Source organism: Columba livia, chromosome 7 (assembly GCF_036013475.1).
Source record: "Columba livia isolate bColLiv1 breed racing homer chromosome 7, bColLiv1.pat.W.v2, whole genome shotgun sequence".
Lineage (NCBI taxonomy): Eukaryota > Metazoa > Chordata > Aves > Columbiformes > Columbidae > Columba > Columba livia.
Genome location: NC_088608.1, coordinates 31,441,869 through 31,464,601, shown reverse-complemented (window position 1 = coordinate 31,464,601; position 22,733 = coordinate 31,441,869). Strand labels below are relative to the sequence as shown.

Below are 22,733 nucleotides of genomic sequence, written 5' to 3'. Positions count from 1 at the left end.
CTGGTTCCCATTGCTTTTTCTGTAAGAAAAAAACAGTTAAGTGTTCCTGCCCAAGCTCTCAAGCCAGTTATTTTTACAGGTGTGTCCTGGCCATGTGAGGCTGATGACAGTAAAACTTCTTCAAAAGTCAACAGATAATTTGTGTGAAGAGATATCCAGGCTAGATGGGGCCATTACAAGCGTTTTGTCTAACCTTCTGGAATAACGTAGGCCAGAGTCTCCTGTCTCTTAATTTCTGCATCAAGTACAAGAAATTCTGCTTGAGGTGGAGTTTGTCTTTTAGAAAGATTGTCTTGATTGTATCAGGTGGGATGGAAAATACATCACAGGGTAGAAAAGATTCACTGGGCAGTTAATGCTGACTCTTTAGCAGGGTTTGGATCCTATTTCTCTCCGCTGCGTGCCTGGTTTTGTGCTCACTTAAGGAGATGCCAGTTACCAGAAATCCCTTCTACTTAAGGAGCTGAGTAGAACAGTACCATTTGTATGTGTTTGTTGTTAAAGAAGAGCAACACTGATGTCTCTCTTTTATTTGGTTTATTTGTGTTGTTTGCTACCCCTCCGCTTCTGCAATATCTTCCCCAAAACACTATGACCAAATCTTTCCTTAAATTTGATGCTTATTACTGCAGTATGTAATGTATTGTATTGTAGACTTTTTTTTTATTTATTTCTATCCCCTGTCTTCGATTCCTTCTCCTTAACAGGTGATCAAAAATTTTCTCAAAATCTTAGTTGTCTTTTTTTTTTTACTTTCTACTAGACTCTGTTACTTCCTAATCAAGTGTTGCAATGAAATCTCCAATGCCTGAACAGATGAACTTATAAATTAACTAGACATTGTATCAAAGAGTTTTGTAACATTTCAGAAGATTACTTTGACACTAACTCTGTATTAGCTCTCTCGCTTCCTGAAAAATTGCCTGATTAGTTAGGCTGTATTAATACATTCTATATGTCTTCCATTAAATACTAGATTTTTATGTATCTTCCTAGTGGAGTCCAGGCAACATTGTACCGGTTAATGCAGTTGCTGCCATCAAACCTTTAGAGTCACTCTGGAAGTTCCACCAAGCTCTCTTTCAAGATCTCAAATTCCCATTTTTTGCTTCTCCAAGTTTTAGTGCATCCTGGTGGTAGAGGGCTCCTGTCTGCTGCTCTGCCTTTCACAAGACACACTTCTCAGTAGCTGTTAGTGTTTTGTTGGCATCTAGTTGACCATCACAAATATTTTACCTCCTGTAATTTTTTTACTTCTGGGAAATTCTTTTGTGTCTATTTCTAGTCCTCGTTGGAAATGGAGATAACACAAGGCAATCTTCATCCATGAAAAGCAGGAGGTGAACCCAGAATGATACCAGTCAGCCTAATTTCTGGGCTCAGGGTGAATGAAGTAGGAAGAATAAACATGCAAAAATACTCTGTAAAATACATTAGATAAAAAATTATTTCAGTCTTAATAATTTACATGAAAAAGGAAAGCTTCTTGCAAAATATGTATATTTAGAATATAAGTATTTAAATACCTTTTTAAAATGTGCTAAGTTTGCCAGAGGAAAAAAGATGAAAACTCATATGAAGGACTCAAAGAGAATAGGTGATGCCTGGCTCTTCACAGAGAATTCTTTGAAAGTGCTTTATGGCAATTAGTCTCTGCTTTGCGACCAGCCTGGCTGAAATCAGTGGTGTTTCTCAAGGAGTAAGACCTTCTCAGCCTGACTGCATTATCAGGACCAACTTGTCAAATTGCCTCCTGGTTTTGCAGGTCAAGTGCCTTAAAACAGGAATTTTTGAATGCATTAGCTGTTCACTGTCGCATTTAGGCTCCTGAATTCGGACACGTGCATTTAGAGTCAGACTTTCTGAAGGTGTTGGATGGCGTCCTGGTTTCTACAAATTCAGTATTAATATATAGTTAATTACAGATCACTAGCTCACAGTAATTCCTGGTGAGACCTACTGCAAGTTAACACTCAGTGGTTTTTAGTGGAAGAGTCTGTAGCTGTATATTGCTTCAATGCACGACATGTGAATTTATTGAGTTTTAATATAAACTGGTTTAAAATCAGGCAGCATCTGCTTCATCCGTGAATAGCTGCTGGCTGTGTTAACAGTCAAGAGGGCTCACAGCTGATCCATTTACTTTTCTCTACTGAAAAGAAGTCAATAGATATAAAGAGAGTAAGTAATAAATATTTCTACACTGCACTGATGAGGCATTCTTGGAAAATAGCAAGCTAAACAACTCTACATAATTCAGTAGATGGAAAAGTGGACTAAGAGTCAGGAAATAATTGTGGGAGCTGGAAGAAAATTTTCCTTCAGTGACTAGATTTGAAACAGAAATTGTTAGTAAAAAAAGTCCATTTCTGAGGAATCATTTTTGTGATTTTCTTAAAAGAATAAAAGCACCTGAACATACAAGGGGCTGTGATTTAGAAACGCACCTGGCAGGGCTCCAAAGAGTTGTCATTTAAACACCCGTATGCGTGGGACGGCCGAGGCTCACGAGCTGGAGGGTCCCGTCCACAGTGTCCCCTGGCAATGGGACTCCTGTGACGGTGCTTCGAGTGTAAGGTGGCAGGAGGACTCTGGAGCATCCTGTGCCAAATACTGTACTTTCTAAATATACATGCAATGGGGATAAATGCCAGCACAGCCAAAAATGTTAGCCAGAGTAAAGAATCTGTCTGTCTTATTAAATGCTGTGGTAGGAGAAATAAAATCTACAAGCTATAAAAAGACTCACCAAAAGATGTGGTGCGGGGAAGTGGGAGAAGGCACAGATGAAGTTTAGATTTATAATGTTAAAAAATGATTATTTTATCCAAATCAGCTGGATGGTTATTTCTTTTAGCGTATTATTGCCACCAGAACCTCAGCCCTGCTCTAAATCAACTCAGCATTTCATCAAGAAGCCTATTCTTTGCTATAAGAGACCAAGAGTGCACAATTATGGGTTTCTTTTCCCCCTTGCATAATAAAATTGGGAGATTATCATCAAGTTTCTATTCAGATTTTAGGAAGGCTTTTTTATTTTATTTTTAAAACCCATCTTTGTCTGTAAGAGCTCCCTGTTCAGGCCAGCATGCTGCAATGATTACTGCTGTAAAGGCTTCAGTGGAGATGTGCTCTATTTCATTCTCAATGAAGGTTGATGGCATTTTGAGAGGCTCAGAATATCCTTTGATTACTGTATAAAACAGACTGGGGAAGATGGCAATGCAGCATGCAGCATAGGAGGGGGCTGCTGCTCTGAGTGTTGCTCATCAACTTTCTTTTGTGCCTTTTTTTTTTTTTTGCCTACCATGTCGCAATCACAAATCATGACCATGTTGTGGTTTTTGTCCCATTCCCCATCCTTTTCATGTTTTGGGATTTGAAACTGAAGGTTTGCACAGAAAAGGAGCTGCTGCTGTTCCCCTGTTTTGGACAGATGCTGCAGCATACGAGCATGAGGAACGCCTTGACCTGTCTCTCCCCCAGGGAATTGTTAGAGGAGCCAGGAAATGGTGTGTTGTCTCTTCCAAACTGCGGGGTGCTGGCCCAGTGTTAGAAGGTGCCATTTACTGTAAAACATCATGGAGAATGTATTAAAAAAGGAGTGACAGAAGACTAGTCATGGGTGACAGGAATGGGATGGGAGCAGGAGAGATTGAAAGGGAAAGGCAGACACATGCAAGCTGGATCTCTTCCTTCTCTCCCGCTTGTTTGCCACTCATGGTGTCTTAATACAATATAATAGGGAAAAGAAATTCTTGCATCTTCAGTCTTTTGTCATGCTTAGATCGAATTTCATATTGTGCCAGCTGAAATCTGTTTGCCAGCCACTGTGGAGGGTGGAAGGATGAAGGTATCCAAGGTCTGGAGGACAGGGGGTTTTGAGGGAGAACATTTGATGCCATACAGCAGGAGAATGCTTCTATTCTCAGCCCAGGGGTAGGAGATGAGTCTACGGAAAAGCATTTCACCTACATTTCCTTGTCAGTGTGCTTGGGTACTGAATTTTGCACCCACATTGTGCATCTCTTACCAAGTTATTTTCATTTGTCGCCTCATAATCTGTGACTTGGTGAAGTGCTAGACTGAAAATGTATGGCATATGTCTGGTATTTTCCAGTAACAGCACAGGAAATATTCTTTGTAATATTTAGGTATGTCATTTCCTTTACCACTATGCCAAGATTGTTAGGCATGTTTTGTTTGTGATACATGCCATTTAGGTTCACAGTCCAGACTAAATTACTTCTTGAAAGCTGTATTCAGGTTTGGGCATCCCACTGGGTATGGTCTTGAAAGTCTGGAGTCTGAAAGACTTGATAAGTCTGAAAATAGACATCTGCTTGGAGAGAAAATTCTACAAGAGAATGTTTAAATGACCTATCTGAAGCTATGAAGTAAGTCAGTACAGACACAGGTCAGCAGTGAAACGTCCATACTGATTTTGAACAAATTGTGGGATGTCTTAACCCCATCCTACTGCCAAGATGTGGCTGGGTGCATCTAGATGATACAGACACCCCGTGTGAGGTCAGACTGCCTGCAAATCTTACTTCTGTTCTGACAAACAGCCACCAGAAAAATCTTATGTACAGAAAAGACTTATTCCTTGTTTCTTCTATTTATATTTTTTCTCTCACTGATCTAAACTGGATGTTTTGTGTCTTGATAGTAGAAGAAGCAGTCACCAGAGACTGGAGCAGACACTTTAGCTAACACAGGATGGTGCTTATGTTCTTGTCTATACTTGCGTATCAACATTCAAGTTAAAATGTTTACATACATTCTGAGAAAGGGTAATGCTGGAAAAGGGACAGACACTTCATAATTTCCAACAAAGATTCATCAGTCTCTAATGGAACCTTATAGCCATCGAATTAAGGGCATTGTAAGTTGTTGCATAGCTCCTGTCTGCAACCTGTGTATTTTATTCCTACCTTTTATTTTTGTTGTTGAATAATAGACTCCCCTTTGTTCTCACTGGATAAATATACGTCCTGTTTTGCTACATTAGCTCAGGTGGACCACATTGCTGTTTGTGTGCCTGAAACAGGTAAGAGACACACACACATATCCCAAACCAGTTTCAGAAGACATACATCTCCAGTATGCTGTGACTGTTTTTCTGTGTGCTGAAATGATGCAAGGTACCAGCAATGACCTGTAGCTAGGGCCAAGCCATGACACTTGGCAGTGATGCTAACAGGAACTTTTCTTCATAGTCCTAAAGTGTCCAGTGGGGAATGGAGTTTTCTGAAGTAGGCCTAAGAGTTCAGGCTCAACAGAAGAGAGAGCGTGAGCAATGCCAGACTTGTGTCAGGAGCTGCGAGCTGTACGGACAGACATGGTTTAACCGTAATGGCTGGGGGGGGTGTTTGATCCTTTCTTTTTATATATGGCCCTGCTCTGAGCAGGGGCTAGGACCAGAAATTTCCAGAGGTCTGCAAAGCCTTCTAGCTATTACTATACAAACAGCATTTCATTTCTATTTAACATTACACAGCTATCTCATGGTATACACTTTTTCTTCCCTTTGATTTTCATCTCAGACATATTTGCTGTGGGCTCTCTGAAGCAGGGCAGAGCAGGCTGTTAGCTCTGTGGTCAGAGGGAAGCAGGACTGCTTCTGAGCAGAGGTGGCTGCTCTCCTGGGGTGGCCTTTCCTATTTGAATTTCAGTTCAGATCAGCTGTAAATACCAGGCTGCTCCCTTGAAATACAGCTGAAGTTTGCTCAGGGCTGGTGGGACAGCTCTGCGTTGTGTGCTCTGCCTGCAGCCCCACCAGAGCATCCCAAACATATTATTCAGATCCACTTGCATAAATCAGCTGTCCTTCTTCCTACAGAACTGCTGAAATCTTGGTGCTTGCAGCAAGATCTGCTCAGCCTGGTATGTTAGGAGGCTGCAGTTTGGTTATTCAAGTCTGGGTACTGACTTGGTTTCGAATCAGGTAAACAGTCTCTAGGGGAAGGAGAAAGGTGAGTTATTTCTGGGGGCACACGGCCCAGGACTGAACCAAGTGTTGTAGATCAAAACAGATAATCACTGAGTTGCCTGAAGCACAGACCATGAGATGCCCCTGAACAGGACGTGTGAGGAGCATCCCAGTGAGAAGGTGGGAGTGGTTTACTCCTGCTTTGTGTTTTGATGCTTTTCGGGTATGAGAGCAGAAGTAGAGTGAAAGGGAACTGGGTTTTCATGTGAGCAGGAGCAGTATCAGAGTGGGTTCAAACGTCTCTGTATGTGTGTACATTGATGTTGGCAGAGCCTTATGTTTTGGTAAACAAAAGTCTTTCAGTCCCATGGGCTTAGCAGGCTGCTTAAGAACAACAGTAATAATTATGCAAACCTGTCAAATTTTCATGCAGATCTTGGTGGGCGACAAGAAAAATCAGCTCTGCAGCAGCAAGGATGTTGTTGGGAGGCTGTGCTAGCAAGCAAAGCATGGGGGTACCGGATCATGCTGTAAAACATTTATTTGTTTTCTGTTTGGTGGTAGTCCTGTACCACCCATAGTCCCACAGCAGCATCACGTCACTGAGTACCTTCAGCATTTTTTCCACTTGGAATCTGCTGTGGGTCAGCTTTGAAGGCAGCTGTGGGCACTGTGGGGCTGGTGTGGGATGAACAACAGCACAGGCCAGGGAGGAACAGCTCTGGGTGCCATAATCCAGGAATGATGCTGGACTCAAATGAAAAGAGACAAAACAGATGCATATTCACACAACTACGTAAATATGTGCGGCAGGGCCCAACAAGGCTTTGATTTCATTACAGTTTAACATGCAGCCAGAAAATATTACATCGCTGCTATAAAGGAGGAGATATTTACCTTTGGGAGATTTTAGAAGCAAGGAATTGGAAAATGAAATTAATGAATAGAAAGCAATAACACAAGCCAATACTCACAAAAGTGTTATTTACCTCTCTTTTATCAAGGCTTTTCTTACACAAACGTTAGTGGTTGTAATAGCTGATACGTCACTGGTATTTAATATCAACAGGCCTCTAAAAATGCTTTAGAGGACATTTGCTTGTTTTTTTATCTTTTCTCCCTGATGCCCTGTTTATGCCTAACGTTCAATCATGTAGTATAAAGAATGAAATCCTGGGCATCTCTGGTTAGGGCTGCTCATGGCCAGTTAAAAATGTGAGGCTCCTTCTGGGGGATGCTTAGAGTGTAGATGTTGATGGATATGTACACTCCAGAGCTAATGGATATAATGTGTATCACACTAGCAAAAGGGGGTGATTAGTGATTCATCTTTGGGGTTTTTTTAGTATGTGAGTTGAGATTTTTTAAGTGGTCTTACATAGTGAGGTCTTTGAGCAACCAGCCTATGAAGTCTCTGTCCATCTCAACCAGCTAGAGATGGTCAGAATGTCAGGATCAGAAATTCAAAATCCTAGATCTTCTCAGTACAGGAACATCAGCTCTTCTTTTTTCAAGACAGCGTTTAAGATGACAAAAACAACAACAACAAAAAAGAATCAACAAAGTAAACTAGATTACAAATACAAATCAAGCTATTTAAGTTTTACATGGTTAAGGTCCAAATACATTTTCTGCTCACAGTGCGATTCAGTTCCTGACCAATAGGAGTTGGCTGGGGCTTTCAGTACTTATCTTGGAAGCCTCCAAAATTATAACATCACATTACAATTAGCAGGCAATTTAGAGACATTTAAACAATTATGTCATATTTTCAGCCCCACTAATTTGCACCACAGCAGTTTTCTTTGCCTCCTTTTTTTTGAACAGTGGCCACAGGGTATTATCTTGTGGGAGAAAATAGTAAATTATTTTAAAAGTATGTGGGCAGCAGTGGTTTTGAGAAGAACTGAGCTGTTTGGTTCTGTGTTAAGGGTGTTGTAAGGCAGCTAAAGGAGAAGCTTGAAGAAAATACCATTACCGTGGTCTTCGTTGGCAGGTCACTGACTGGGAAGGGTCTTGTCAGCAAAAATATCCATAAATGCATTAATGCTAGCCCATTCTCTCCTGGCGTCTGGGGATAGGACTGTTCTAAGGAGGCCTGTTGTTATAGTTGCATAGTACCTATTTAAATGTTAGAGTCATGGCCAAGAATATGTAAAGATGGGACAGTGGGTTTAGCCTTTAATGATGAGAGTGAGTAAGGTATGCTGATGCACAGGTAATGTGTTCACCTTAGAACGAGATTTTTTTTAGGTTGCTAATCACCTAGACATGTACTGGCAGAGGAACATAGCCCTGTGTACTGAAGCCAAGCTCATTGACAAGAAACTTGCTTTTCTAAGTTACCTTAAAGAGATCAGTGTGGGCTGTGAATTAAAGTAGTTCAAGACAGCTCTCCCCTTATTAATCTAGGATCAGTGAACCTCAAGTTGAAACTCATGGTAGTGCCTCTGTGAAAACAGAAGGATGTAAATTCAAGCTGTGTAATATAGCACGGCTCAGTATGGAACAGAAAAGGAGCAGTTGCGGTCACTGGTTTAGTGTCTGTGAAAAGCAGACAGCAGCGAACTCTGCTCCCCTGCATGTCCCACTAGCACAGTATTGCTACAGCCCTTTTCACTCTCATGCAATCTGGAGGCTTAAAGCCTAAGCATTCATTTATAAAGTAAGATATTTGACTGTGACCATCATCTCCATCCTGATGTTTTGGCAAGAAGCCTGTAAGGGAAGGTTTGACTGTAGTACATCCAGTTGTTACTATGTGAGGATATATGTCATCTTTTATTTTCATTTTGGTATATTTCTTGGTATGGATATGTTTTTGGAACAATCTGCATGGATACTGTGATGTACAGCCTCCAGACTTCTCAGTAAAACCCCTAAGCCTATGATACAGAGGTAACGTTAGAAGGGTGGTATATGTTGAGAGCAGGATCACAGCATGCCAGAGTCTTGAAATCCAGAAGCTGCTGTGCTATTTGGGTTTACCAAAGCCTAGGCACTGTTTTTCCTTTGATAGTTAAGCTAGCTGTGACAGTCTAATGACAGTCCTGCACCCTCCTGCCCTCCTGCTTATCCCTCTCCTGCTCTGTCTCTGGGAAGGGAAGCCTTGGCTTAGGGCTCAGTGCTTTCTGTGCTTCTCTTGCCCTGTGTTTCCTCTGAAGTTGAGTGCACCGTCCATCATTCTTTCTGTACGATCTGCCTTCCCAAAACTTAGACACGAGACATTTGGAGGATATACAGGTGTGTATTACCTGTAGGTGCCCTTACCCAGCCAGAGGAGCTCAGTAGCCCTCCCTAAGGCTGGTGAGGCACACAACTTGTTAACGTTGATGAGACATTTGCCATGATTGAATTCTTTGAATTTTGGATTCAATTAGGAAATCCGATATGCATGTTTCTCCCCATTAGATCATACAGCTCATGTGACTTGTTTCATTCATGTGACCTCCTATTATGTATCCACCATTCCATTTTTCTTTCCTATTAGAGTGAAATTGGACACAGCCCTCCTCCTGCCTACACCCCTATGTCAGGAGTAAGTATTTCACATTCAACCTTCATCCTTTAGGTTTTCCTCCTTCCTTCACTACATATTTTCTGTTTCAAACCCCTTTTTCCTACATAAATGGCTCAAAAACCAACAGCGAATGTAGTGTGTATGTAAGCAATCGAATAGCCAGGATCTCTATACTGCATCTGGATTCATGTGCACGCTTTATGGACCCACATGCAAAATTCTGCCAACTGCCAGATTTTCTTGAAAAACCATTTAGGTAACAGGCTTGTATGAATCTGTACATTCTTTCCTTCCTATTTGTAGGTCATGGTGTCTAAACATCCTTCCACACCCTTGCTGTCAAGCAAAATGGTAGGTTGAGTTGAGGTACCAATAGGAACATGGTTCACCAGCCTGAAATGCACTACCTGATGGAATTACATAGTGTTTGGGGGACTGCAAGGTTGTCACTGCAGGACACCCTAGAAGTAGTTCCTCCAGGAACTAAGTTCAGAGGGGATAATGTCCTCCATCCCCAGTCCCCTTTGCAGAAGGAGGTTTCCCTAACATGAGATTTAAGGGTTTTGTTCCCAAATTAGAGGAGATTGCCGAAATAATAGAAGATACTGTATTTGCCTCTTGCAGCTATGTATATCCAACCTCCACATCTTGACATAGGAGACAAGTTTTCCTGTCCCATTTCTAGGCCTGTTTCCAGACCCACACAGCCAGTTTGCTTCCCTGCTCCCCTCCCCGCACCCATGGTGCCTCTCTGGGAGGGGAAGCTCACCCAGCACCACCGGGCAGATGGATGCTTTGCTGGTCCACAACAGAGCCTGTGCTGCTGCTGATCCCACAACGCTGGAAATGCAGTAGTCTGTAGGATGGAGAAGTCTTCTCCTGCCCGGTGAAATGTGTCATTGAGCAAGTTTGGCAGGAAAAGCACAGGAGCCGCAGAGATTACTTGCTGTTGGATCTTCTCTCTCTTCAGAGCCTCCTTTCCCATGCTGCCTTTTTCTTTTTCAACAGAACCAGTTTGTGTATAGAGATGGTGGCTACGCTGCAGAAGTGCCGATGCCGTACAGAGCTCCTGGCTGCATAATACCTGAAGCCACAGTGGCTCAAGGGGCCACAGCAGAGATCTTTGAAGACACTTGCTGTAATGGCACACTACGAAAACAGGTGACAACGCTGGCAAAAGAGGACAGCAGCACCCAGAGGTACAGTGCTGATCCCACCGTCTTCATACCCGAGCGGGTTGTCCGGGGAGAGCTGGATGAGGACGGCTACATGACGCCAATGCGAGACAAGCCTAAAACAGGTAAGAAATTGTCTTTCCGAAGAAGCTCCTGGTCTAGTCTGACTTCGTTCTCTGTGTTTCTACATCAGCAGCTTTTCACCAGAAATGGCTTTATTGAGCAACGCAGCCAGGTTGAAACGTTCTGGCTAGGTTAATATTTCTTTGCATGAGGATTCATTTTTATTTACTTAATTTTCTACTAAGAAAAGCTCAAATGCACCAATATGTCAAGTTTGGTGATTCCTGCTTTTCTTTCTGGGAAATAAGAAGAGAGAGGAATAAAAACAACCCAAACCCCCTTCTTATCCAAACACAAATCTTCAGTGATTTCCAAGAAAATGATCTATCTTGGGCCATAGTGTCCACTTTGCTTTGTTTATTGATCTTCTTCATCTTCATGGCATTGCACTTGGTAAATGTCACGTTGAACATATCACAGAGCAGATACACACAGTTGGCATTTTATACCCAAGAGAAGTTTAGGATTGAAAGAACAAGATGTGCTTCAGAGAGACCATCACTGCAAGGTGAAGCTTTCCTCAATCTGTGCCAGCTCAGAGTGCTACACTTCCCAGTTTGCCGTCATTTGTTTCTTCCTTTTTAAATAGTGACAGCAGTCATTTAGATGTGAGGGGATGTGTCATTAGTAATTTGCTTCCAAACCTTTGCATTAGCTTTAAATAAATTAATTAATGCAAATGTAAATGCCAAGTAACTACTGAGTTTCCTTCAAAATTACCCTTTGTGTTATGTGGTGGAAATGGAGGGAATCCTGGGGCTTGGCCCACAGCAGCAGTGATTTTGGGAATGCACTCATGGCCCTGCACTTCACAACCACCCTTGCACTAGGAGATTTGATGCTGTGAGTTTGCTTCAGAATGAGCTCGTGCGTATCTTCACATGCTGGTTCACCCTGGGGAGCCTCAGAGTTCTACAGGAACTTCACAGGTGCCACCTGAGCCCTCGGGGATGCGGTAGTAGCAGCTTAGGAGGAGGCACCTCTTTCCAGTCTCCCTGGGCACAGGCACATGGATGTCACAGTGTGACCACAACACTCTGTGCTCTCTGTCAGCTGGGGGCTTTGAGTCCAAGCACTTCTTGGTTGTCATCACTGAAAAAAAAGATACTCTCACAGTGCTTTTGGTATGGGCACATGTACCTGTTCCTCCTCTTAGATTCAGCAAAGTTTTAGCTGTGTGGCCAAAGGTACTTGCAAAGTCTTGAACTTTTGCATTTAATAGTTTTGTCCCTGTCCTGGATAAAAGCAGAGCCGAAGTGAGGACCATACAGAGAGGGGCCTGTTTCTTTGAAAGGCAGAAGTGGATTTGATCTGATCATTTCCAGCCCTGGATGAACTGGACGCTTTTGACTATCTTGCCGCAATGGTCCAACCCCCAGTTCCTTTTGTCCGTGGCCCACCTCCACGCCATTGCCTTTGCAGCCCGCTCGCAGTGTCAGTGACCTCCCTCCTGCCCAGGCTGATGGGCTTTCTGTTTTGCAGCAAGACCTTTTTATACACAGAGCAAAGCAGGACGTGGCACTCAACACATCCATTGCCCTGTGTGGCTCAGTCACCTGTGTGTGACCGTGGGCGAGACTTTACTAAGCGTGCCTTTTTAACCTAGGACAGCCAGTCTCTTTATGTTTCTCTTCCCTCCCCACCCCCTGTCTAGCTTTCCACGACAGCATTAAAACCTTTCTGCACATCAGCTACAATTTTTTGTGGTGTTAATCCACAGAAAGTGATTTGAAACAACTGTAGCCTGCTCCAGCTCCTGGTTTGGAGCTGGTGTAAGACTCTCTTGTACCCTTTCCAGGGCTCATCTGAATCATTTTTTTCATTATGCTTCGAGGCCCTTTGTCCTTCAGGGATGGAAGGTTTTTAATCAGGCAAATTGTTCTGTTAGAAATGAAGCTGTCTTAGAAGTTAGCCCTTGGGGATGGTGTTTGTGCAGGGAGGCTTAGCTAAGGTTTCTATAGAGCTTTCTGGGTGGAAAGACTGTGGAGCAGGGGGTTTGACTGATATGTCCAAGGTTGCACAAAGAGTCAGCAGCAGCGGCAGAAGTTACTTGACGTGCTTGGCTCTGTCAATGACACGCAGAGGAAGGCCAGGATCAAGCAAGACACACGGGCTGTGGCTCAGCAAGAGCTGTAGTTTGATTTCCAGCTTTTCTGGAATGAGTGGCTGGGCTGGAAGGATGCACAAGCTCCAGTACTGCTTCTGGCACAGCCTGGTGGTAATACAGATGGATTACTCCCTCTCTTTGTTGATTTATTTTTAATCTTTCCTTAGATTACCTAAACCCAGTGGAAGAGAACCCATTTGTTTCCCGACGAAAGAATGGAGATCTCCAAGCTGTGGACAACCCAGAATATCACAACGCTCCAAACGGGCAGCCCAAAGCAGAGGATGAGTACGTGAATGAGCCGTTGTACCTCAACACTTTTGCAAACACCTTGGAAAATGCCGAATACCTGAAGAACAATTTGCCGGAGAAAGCCAAGAAGGCCTTCGACAACCCAGACTACTGGAATCACAGCCTGCCCCCACGAAGCACCCTCCAGCACCCGGACTACCTGCAAGAGTACAGCACAAAATACTTTTACAAACAGAATGGACGGATCCGGCCCATTGTGGCAGAGAATCCTGAATACCTCTCCGAGTTCTCCCTGAAGCCTGGCACTGTGCTGCCCCCGCCGCCCTACAGACACCGGAATACGGTGGTGTAGCGACCGCGGTCTTACAGAAGTGGAAAGGCAACCCCTTCTAGCTGCCTCGCTCTTTCTCTCTCTCCTTTTCTGTCTCTCCTCCCTCCCTCCCTTTCTTTCTCCCATGAGCTTCCTCTTCTCGCCAGTTCACTCATTTTTGATATTTCCAAGTGAATGGATGTCTTGGAGTCGTTTGCAGATTGGGTTGGGAACCTAGAAAGAAGGAAGGAAAGAGACTGAAAGAAGGCATGTACAACCTGGCGTTCCTCACTTTCCGCAGATCCGGAGGGTCGGACAGTCAGAGAAGCTGGACAGCAGCAGGAGAGGCCAGTGGCAGTGTTGCCTGTGTTGGAGCGAGTTCTCAGTGATTCAAGCCAGACGTGGTAGGGAAAGCCACAGAGAGGCTGTTTTCTTTCAGCAGGAACTGATGAGAGTCTGTACAGCATTCCTGGAAATCTCAATACAGTTTCCATTAGGGTGAAAAATGGACAATTTTTATATCATGTGTGATAGCATAGTAATTGAGATTGAGAATCCAATTTCTTTCTCTAACACTTTCTATCCCAGCGACTTAAAATGGCTAACCTGGCTTTTCATAATCGTTCAGATCTTCATTGTGGCTTTCCAAGAAATGATGATGTGACTCTAATACATAGCTAAAGCCTTTCTCTGAGCCACACCATGATTTTGTGCCAATTCCTAACCGCAGAGACTCCAGCTCAGAACTGGTACATGACATGACCATTTTTGTATATGTGCCAACTTTAAACAAAAAAACCCTTTCAGAAAAGAGTAACAAAACCACACCTCCGATATGTTCTTTTTGAACCTACAAGGCCAAGAAACCAAGATTTGTATGCAAACAGCTTTGCTTTCCTGTTTTATACCTGCTGATTATAGATACATAGGAAGACCCAAACAAATTCTCCCCTCTTTTTCTTCTTCGTGATCATGAAGGGAGTTGGGGATGCTGTCAGGCAACACTGAGGACAAGATGGAGAACTGGAGAGCTTGATATGGGTCATGAAGTCTACTGGTGTTCTGTGGGGTGGTGGTGGGAAGGGTCCTTTAAACTGGAAGACACACACTGGACTGGAGAAAATGCACATAGTGGTTCACTGGAAAGATAGTTTGCACTTAAGCTCTGATTTTATTTGAACTATTTTCTGGATTTTGAATGAAGCAATATGGAAGTGACCAGCAAAATACAAAATAATAATTTTAAATTAAAAAAAAAAAAATTATATGTAAAGGTTGACTGTGGAAATGCCAAAATGAAGCAAATCAAGTCTTTGGAACAATGTCTACCAGTTCTGAGAGGCCATTGCATTGACTGCTTCAGAGAATACAGTGACAGAGCAACCAGCTCTTGCTGCTGCCGCGTGAAGGACAGCACAGCACAGCACAGAGCAAGCCCTGACAGGGATCGGAGGAGACGAATGTCTTGCTCTGGCTTGCAGCACAGGATGGAATACTTTTTTCTAAAAGGAAGATTACTCTGGCACAGAAGATGGTGCATACGAGGTTGGAGAAGTCAAAATGCGCATGACTCACAGAAGCTTTCAGTCAAAAATGTAAATAATTATGAGTCAGTGTCCTTGCTCTTAGTTCTGCTTTCATCAACCTCAGTTTTTAGGTAGACACCCCCACCCCACCCCCTGGCCTGCTCCTCTTTGGGAATATCTGTCAGCCAGAGTTCTGGACGTTTTTAGCAATCTGAAGCAGATGGAGCCGGGAAGGGCCAGAGACACTGATTGTTTGCTCCTGATGCGCCAAGACCCATGTGTGTGAGAACATTTGCATACCTAGTTCTCACCAAAAATCCTAAAGAACGACTAAGTACCTTTGAAGATCTGCCTGTGTCTCTATCCATCACGGCTTTTAAACAGGAAGAAACACCACCCGATGGATGGCAATCTTAGGTGATACAACAGTATTTCAGTTTATGCGCTTCAGTACTGTTAAAGTTGAGATATTTGGGGTGATGGCAATGAAACCAGCAACCACCAGTGTTCTGGAAATGGCATCGAGCTCCTCCAGAACCCTGCCATCTGAACAGCTTGCCACCTTTAATCATAGGGGAATAAGGGAAGAAGTAAGAAACACAAGATAGTCACCCAAATCATAGTAGCTGGGGGTCAGCCTGATGAAGGTATTAAGAGATTTCAAACCTGGGTTGGGTGTTACACTTGTAGATGGGGGCCAAATTGTATATGATGGCTAGGTCAAGGTTGGTTCAGCCAACAGCCTGTTTCTGCATCAGCTGTGTTCAGGCCGGTGTGAACCAGCTGCAGGGTGGATATTAAACCTGTAAACCGAGTATGTAGCTGAAGAGTCTGAAAACAGCAGGAACAAGTACAGATCTTTGAAGGGTATTACAAGATGTCGGGTCAAGTGGTACCAGGGTGGTCTCTGGTGGCTGCACAAAGTGACCGGCAGACCTCTAAAGCGGGAAAGATGGTTGCAAAAATACCACACCTTGCCTATTGCTGGTGCCGTCTGTAGCTCCTCGTGACCTTGGTAGGAGACAGAAGAGGACATTGGGCAGGGGCTGGAGATGCAGGGGTGGTGTGAGGCCCTGGAGAGCACACTTCAGGGAAGGTTTGCCAGCAGTAGTGCTCATAGGGCATCATCTGAAGCACAGGTGAAGCTCTGCCATGCTGGGATGCAATTGCCAAGCTGCCCAAGGACAACGACCGGCACGGGATTGTGGCTGACCTGTTTCAGCACATAAGCAGCTCAGGTTCTGTAGGTAGGTGGAGAAAGGGGTTGGTTTGTCCCCGAACAAGTCTCATATCAGAGTAACTCCTAATGGAGAAAAAATTAAATCCTGGTACAGCTTATGTGTTTGGATTCACGGAGGTGCACTCAAAGGCTGCTGGGCAGAAGCACACACAGCTCCACCCGGGTGGGACAGGGCTGGGATGTAGCTGCTGACGGAAGGCGAGGCCAGTTTGTTTCTCTGGTAATTAAAAGTAGTACCAGTGTTGGAAACAAGCTCGTCGAATAATCAAAATGTAAATAATTGTGCTTTTTAACAACTTAACACTTTATTTCTTACAAAACTTGAATTATTTATTCATTTTGTTGACTGTGGGTGTGATAATATATATTTAAGTAGCGTGTAAATGCGGAGGTTCCTTGAAGCGAGGCAGCGTGAAGGCGGGAACAGAAGCTGCTTTGGGCTGGGCCGTGCTGGCTGTGTGGTGACTCGAGGGGGCAAACAAGGGGGTGATGGACACAGTCGTGATGGTGGAAAACTCAACAACTGCAGCCTCATAAATGTCTGGCTTTTTGTTTTGTCTGTTTGTGGGGTTTTTTTGTGTTTTGTTTGTTTGGTTTGATTTTTAGGGGGAAGTGTTTGTTTGTTTTGTGGGGTTTTTTTGTTTTTCCCTGAGCTTCTGGTTTGTGTTGAATTTGCTGAAAATGGTCCTTACGTTTCCTGCGCTGCCAGCAGGTGACGTTTGTTCTGCCCGTGGTGCTGGGCACCTGGGTGACCGGTTCCTTATACCCAGAAAGAATCACGATTGTGCGAACGCAGCCCGTAGATGCGCGCGTTCCCTCTGGAAGCTTTGACAGGTTTTTGTCTCTTGGACAAAGTTTAACCACGGTTAAAGAAAAGAAAAAGCAAAACTAAGGGCAGAACTGTTCGGCAGCTTTAATCTGATCAGCAGAAATACCTGGCTGGTCCTAACTCACGTGTTTGCCTCAGTGGGTGTCAGCTGCTGGCTTGGTGAAGGGAAGGTGGGCAAATGTACACAGCAAAATCATGGCAGATATTCAACTGATTATGTTGTGAAAGATGGGGGTCAGGCTTTTTAATTAATAGTCACAGGTTTGGGGAAAACAAACAAACCGGTATTTCCACACAAACTGCATTTCGTCAGCACAAAGCAATAGGTGAGAACATTAGCAGAAGTGTTTTGTTTGGCTGTAATTAGTTCTCTGGTTCTTGTATGGTATCTGTACACAGCACTGTCAGGTTTTATGGGTTTTATGATGCGTTCTCCTATGTGTAAAAGTGTTCCTTTCCCTGTGCAACTGAAGAGCAGTGACTGACTTTCCTAGAGCAGATACCTGAGCGTGCATCAGCCGTTGTCCAAGGCAACGCACTGAATGAAAGAGAACAACAGCTTATTTTTTCCTAATCTCTTTCAGTGACACTTGTCTTAGATGTTATTATCTACCTGAGGGTTATGTCACACAGATGGGGATGCTGGATCCGATTGACTTTCTGTAACATAATTGACTGAAACCAACTATTCTTTCTTCAACTCTTTTCAAATTTTTCTACAAAATAGCCAGGAGAGATTCTTACATGGCTGCTCGCTCAGATGCAGCAGAGTATTTACAACTTGCCTTCAAACAGGTCATCTCGCACAGGTAGCAAGCCATGGAAATAAATCTGAGCAGGTATCAGCAGTAGGAGCCACCACGTGGGTCTGTTTCAGCTACCTTAAGCTCAGCCCAGAAATCCTTTGCACAGAGAAAGGTTGTGTTAACCCTGCTTTGTACCAGTCATTTGGTAGAAAATGCATTTCTCGACCGCAGTACTTGTGTGGAATGATCTCTTTTCATTTATTTCTGGGGATTGGAACTAAATGATCTTTAAAGTCCCCTCCGACCCAAACCATTTTGTGATTAATGGGGAAATACGTTTCCCTTGCTGTCCCGCGGCGGGCAGGCTGTGTGAAGGGTGCCGGAGCAGGGCAGCCTGTGCGCACACCACCGCGCGGTACCTGTTTGCACTGAAGATTTGAGAGGGAATTACAGGGGAGCGTGTCCACCGTGCCCAGCCTAGAAGCAAAGAAAATGGCAACTCTGAAAGACCAGCTTGCCCCTGACTTTCTGTGGATCCATTCTTTCCATTGCTATAGGGCGAGCTGGGCAGGACAATGGAAACATGAGCTGTGAGGTAAGTCAGCCTAGAAATACACCTTGAGGTTGGGGTTTTTTTGAGGATGGAGCTATATGGGAAACTTAGGTATTAAATTGAAAAATCTTTTTTTTTCTGATAGGGGGTCTGTGTAGGTGTCCTGCATCGTGGTGGCAGCTAAAGGCATTAAGGGATTATTTGAGCTCCATTGTACCACCTGCAAGATGAGGCTTTGGCCCAACTCAGAATTAGGCTGTTGGTCTTGTCATTCCCCAGGGTAACCGAAGGTGTCCCAGTCAGCCTTGCTTCACCCTGGGCAGGTGTCTGTTCATGGACAGGGTGGCAGCCCCTGCAGCACCTGTGTGCTCACACCCGCTGTCCCTTTGAGGGAGAGGAAACGGGAGTGACAGAAATGCCGCAGGCAGGACTGATGGCTGGGGCATCGCTCACCTGTCGGCATGGATTTTTCCATCACTTTGCACAACTGGAGTATCAGGGCTTCCACCGCTATTTCCCAGACGCATTTCGGAACTGTTTGCTCAGGTAGGTATTCACCTGCTTTGAAGGCCGTTTAGGTTGAGCGTGCATGGTAGAGCAGAGGGGTTTTTTTTTGCCCGAACCAGAGCTGGGCTTCTGATTTTCAGTCACGTCTTTGGCTCTTGCAGAGCACCTCAAAGGGGACAGTACCATCTCCTCGAGTTCCCTTCGGCAGGTAGTTTTGAAAAGGTGGTGTTGCGGTTACATGAAGACTGTGTGCATGTTCATTTTTTAGCTCTGACACTTGCAATCTTCTCATTCCTGTGTATCTCAGACCTCTGCTGCTGACACAACAGCTCATCTATTGTTATATAAAACCTTTTATTTGGGTTTAATTGGTTTTTAGAAAACCAAGGCTGTGCAGGGTGGGTTTGATTGGCTGCAATATTCACACTCCATCACGTGCAAAGAGCTGCGGGTCGTCCCTCATGGCAGCCTCTGTGCCGGGTTGCTGTGTTTGCAAGTTTCCCTCTCATTTTTATTTCCTGGCTCTTGCTAAGTGTTACACAGGTACAAAAGGTCGCTGTTGCAAATGGGACTTTCAAATTGGGAAAGAAAAACAGAAATAAAGATCTGTGGTTAGAAGTACCACTGTAAAACATCTGAAAAAAATCACATCATCTCCACCTTGGGTTTAATTGTATTTTAGCAGTGGGTAATATTCCTGTACTGTTGAGTGGATTATAATGCTGTTATGGTGGTAGGCTCATTGCTCTTGGGGAAATGACTGACAGGTCATTTCAGGGGCAGCTGGTGGGTGTTCGGGTCTGACTGATGGTGCCAGGACTTGCTTCAACTGCAGCCAGAGTTGCTTCCACCCAAGGCATCTTCCAGCTGGGGTCTGTGCAGACAAGCCAGGAAAAGGTATGAGGGGGAAGCCTAAGGACATTGTCCCGATTAGGAAATGAGGACTCAGAGCTGGTTGGTTCGTTGGTTTGTTTTTTTCTTTTCTTATTATTTAATTTTGAGAGAGAGCTTTGTGGACCTTGGTAGAGAGGGGTTTTAAGGGAGACCTGTAAGGTGTTACACAGGGTGAGTAATTATTTCCCAGTCCTTCTCCCCTCCCCAATTAAAAAAGCCATGAAATTGTGTTCCAGATGTGTTGTGGATGAAACCACCAGGGCAAAGGTATGTCCCGCATAGCACCGTCTCACTGGTGGCTCGGGTGTGACCAGGGTGCCCAACAGCGCCCTTTGCCAGCACGTTTGGCGCCACCAGCCCCGTGCCCTGCCCAACCTTTGAGCCCTCCAAGGGAGAAAACACTGTATTGTCCATAGCACTCCGAAGACTAAACCCTTTTGGGATAACCACAGTAATAAACTGTGAATGGTATTTTATAAGTAAGTGGAGATATGTATGCCGTTCTTTTGAGGTAAGGTACTATGACATATGTAGCATAAACTGGTACTGCTGTTAAATGGGTCGATAATTAACTGAGCAGCTGTGTAAGGGGTAGCTAACTTTGAATGCACCAAACCACCCTTTCTTTGGAGACAGGGACTGAAGGGAGTTGCTGGGTACTTGTCATTTTATGGTGGGGTATGTTAAGAGGAAAATGCAGGTCAATAAAAACGCATCACTTTTTATAACATTTTATTGTTGGAAATTGGTACATACTCAATACATTATTCACTGTGGTTTTAATATCTTTTTTGCCCAGTTTTTGCAATTTCCCCAAAATCATAAGCCAGAACTTCTAAAGCAGTAGCAGCCCTGCTGTACGGGGCGGAAATTAAGGGGAAAAAGCAGTCTTTTTCTGAAAACAGAGATATCCAAAATATATTTCCTGACCTGGCACTCTTGAACTATTGACTTTTTCTTCCTGATGAGGCTCAGACTCCCAGGCCCGGAGGATGGCGTTACTGTCCCCTCACCATCAAAAGCCGAACCCTGGCTGGGAGATGACACAGGAGCAGCACTGAACTCCTGCGAGATGCTCTGCAGCCAGGGAGGGGGGCGAGATGGGGCCAGTCTGGGTTGTAGCCAACTCGCCTTGTTCTCAAAGTGCAAAGGAAAAAAACAACACCACCACCAACAATAATACTTCTGCCTTAAGAAGTAAGTACCTTCAGAAGAAGAGAAACATCAGCATGTTGGGGAAGATGCTAATTTCTTGCAAAGTGATGCATTCAGAGTTAGCTGCCTTTCTGAAATTAAAAAAAAAATACAAAAACTACTGTATGTTACTTTGAAAATGTGAATAGTATTTTTATAGCTTGTTAAAGACACAGCTAGTTGCATTTGTAAATAAGGATAATGTTGCTTTTATTTTCCTTGTGGACACCATTATTTGGAACATAATTGTCCTTAGAGTTGATTTGTATATAGGTAATTTGCTTGTGATTTAAGCCGCTCCTCCCCTTTTCTTTCTCTTCCTTCCCACCCTCTGGTTTTGGTTAGAAGTACCATTTTTGGCATTCTGTGTGATTCTGTGTTTTAGCACTATTGTGGTGTGTTCAGACTTTCTGCACTTGCTTACACAGTAGGGTATGCCAATTGTATGTGGTGTAATGTTACTTTAACCTTTTGTTTCTCATATTTTAGCTATCGAGAATTATGCACTGTTAAAATACTCACCTGGGTTAATATTAGGTACATATTTTAGCATAATTTCCCTTCTTTTCATGGTTTCTTGTTGTTTTTTTGTTTTGTTTTGTTTTCTTTCCTTCCCTCCCTTTTTGTCTTGTTTGGAGGCTGGGGAGAAACCTGTGGATCTTCTCTCTGTGTGGTTATATTTCCTGCCCCCCCGCCCCATGTGCAGTCCCGAGTTTCTCCTCACGGTCCTTGGGGTAGAGCTTTATCTGTTTGTTAAGGCAAATGTAGACTGTGACCCACCTTGCACCAACCCATGCTCATCCCAGCTGAACAATTTGAAAACTGTTCTGCCTTTTTGTTACATGAATCTGTCAGAAATATATTTTTAATTTAATATAAATGAAATTCAATAAAATATGAAAGAAACTCTCTCTGTACATGTGAAATTTCTTGCCAGGGCTCAAGTGCTGCCAGCAACAGGGACTCAACACCTGCTCAGGTAAGGCCCCGTGTGCGCACACATCTGTGTGTGTGAGGGCAATGCAGGCATGCCTGGGGTGGGAGGAAAGGATGGAGAGACAGAGAGAGGGAAAGTGGAGGGGAGAGAGAGTAAAAGGAAAGGAAGGAGGGAAGCTGAGAGGAAGATAAAGGGAGAAAGAAGAGAGGAGAGAAAAAGGAGGAGAGAGCAAGACGAAGATGGGAGGAAGAGCAAAAGGAAAGAGAAACAGACAAAAACAGGAAAGAGGGGAGGGGAAAGTTAAGAGAGCGAAAAAAAGAAAGAGGAGGTAAGAGAAAGGGGGAGAGAGTGAGAGGAAGATGGGGAGGAGGAAGGAAGGAGAGAGAGAAAAGGAAAAGAGGGAAAGAGGAGGGGAGAGAGAGTAAAAGGAAAGAAAGAAGGAGGGAAGACAAAGGAAGAAAGAGAAAGAAGAGAGGGAAAGGAGATGGAGAGGAGAAAAAGAGAAAGGGGAGAGAGACCAAGATTGAAATAAGGGAAAGAAAGAGAGCAAAAGAGAGGAGAGGAGAGAAAAAGGGGAGATAAAGACAAAGAGAAAATGTGGAGAGAGAGAAAAGGGAAAGAGGAAGAAAGAGAGAGAAAGTAAGAGAAAAGGGGAGAGAGTGAGAGGAAGATGGGAGGAGGAGGGAAAGGAAAGAGAAACAAACAGGAAAGAGAGGAGGAAGGAAGGAAGAAGGAGAGAGAGAAAAGGAAAAGAGGGAAAGAGGAGAGAGAGTAAAAGGAAAGAAAGGAGGGAAGGCAAAGGGAGAAAGAGAAAGAAGAGAGGGAAAGGAGATGGAGAGGAGAAGAGATAAAGGGGGGGAGAGAGAGAAAGAGAAGAGAGAAAAA

General features: G+C 43.9%; 1 protein-coding gene across 4 annotated transcripts in view; it reads left to right on the top strand.

Moving 5' to 3' along the window:
- The window catches only part of ERBB4 (erb-b2 receptor tyrosine kinase 4), a 626,958-nt gene extending 605,141 nt beyond the window's left edge, over positions 1–21,817 (top strand). For 2 of the 4 annotated variants that reach the window (XM_065069063.1, XM_065069064.1), the window contains exons 26-28: positions 9,426–9,473; positions 10,464–10,755; positions 13,028–21,817. In XM_065069063.1, coding sequence (XP_064925135.1) covers positions 9,426–9,473; positions 10,464–10,755; positions 13,028–13,464 — 777 coding nt within the window. In that variant the 3' untranslated portion in view covers positions 13,465–21,817. The remainder of the gene's footprint in view (positions 1–9,425; positions 9,474–10,463; positions 10,756–13,027) is intronic. The other 2 variants (XM_065069066.1, XM_065069067.1) reach the window with 1 other exon arrangement.
- Positions 21,818–22,733: the final 916 nt, after the last annotated feature.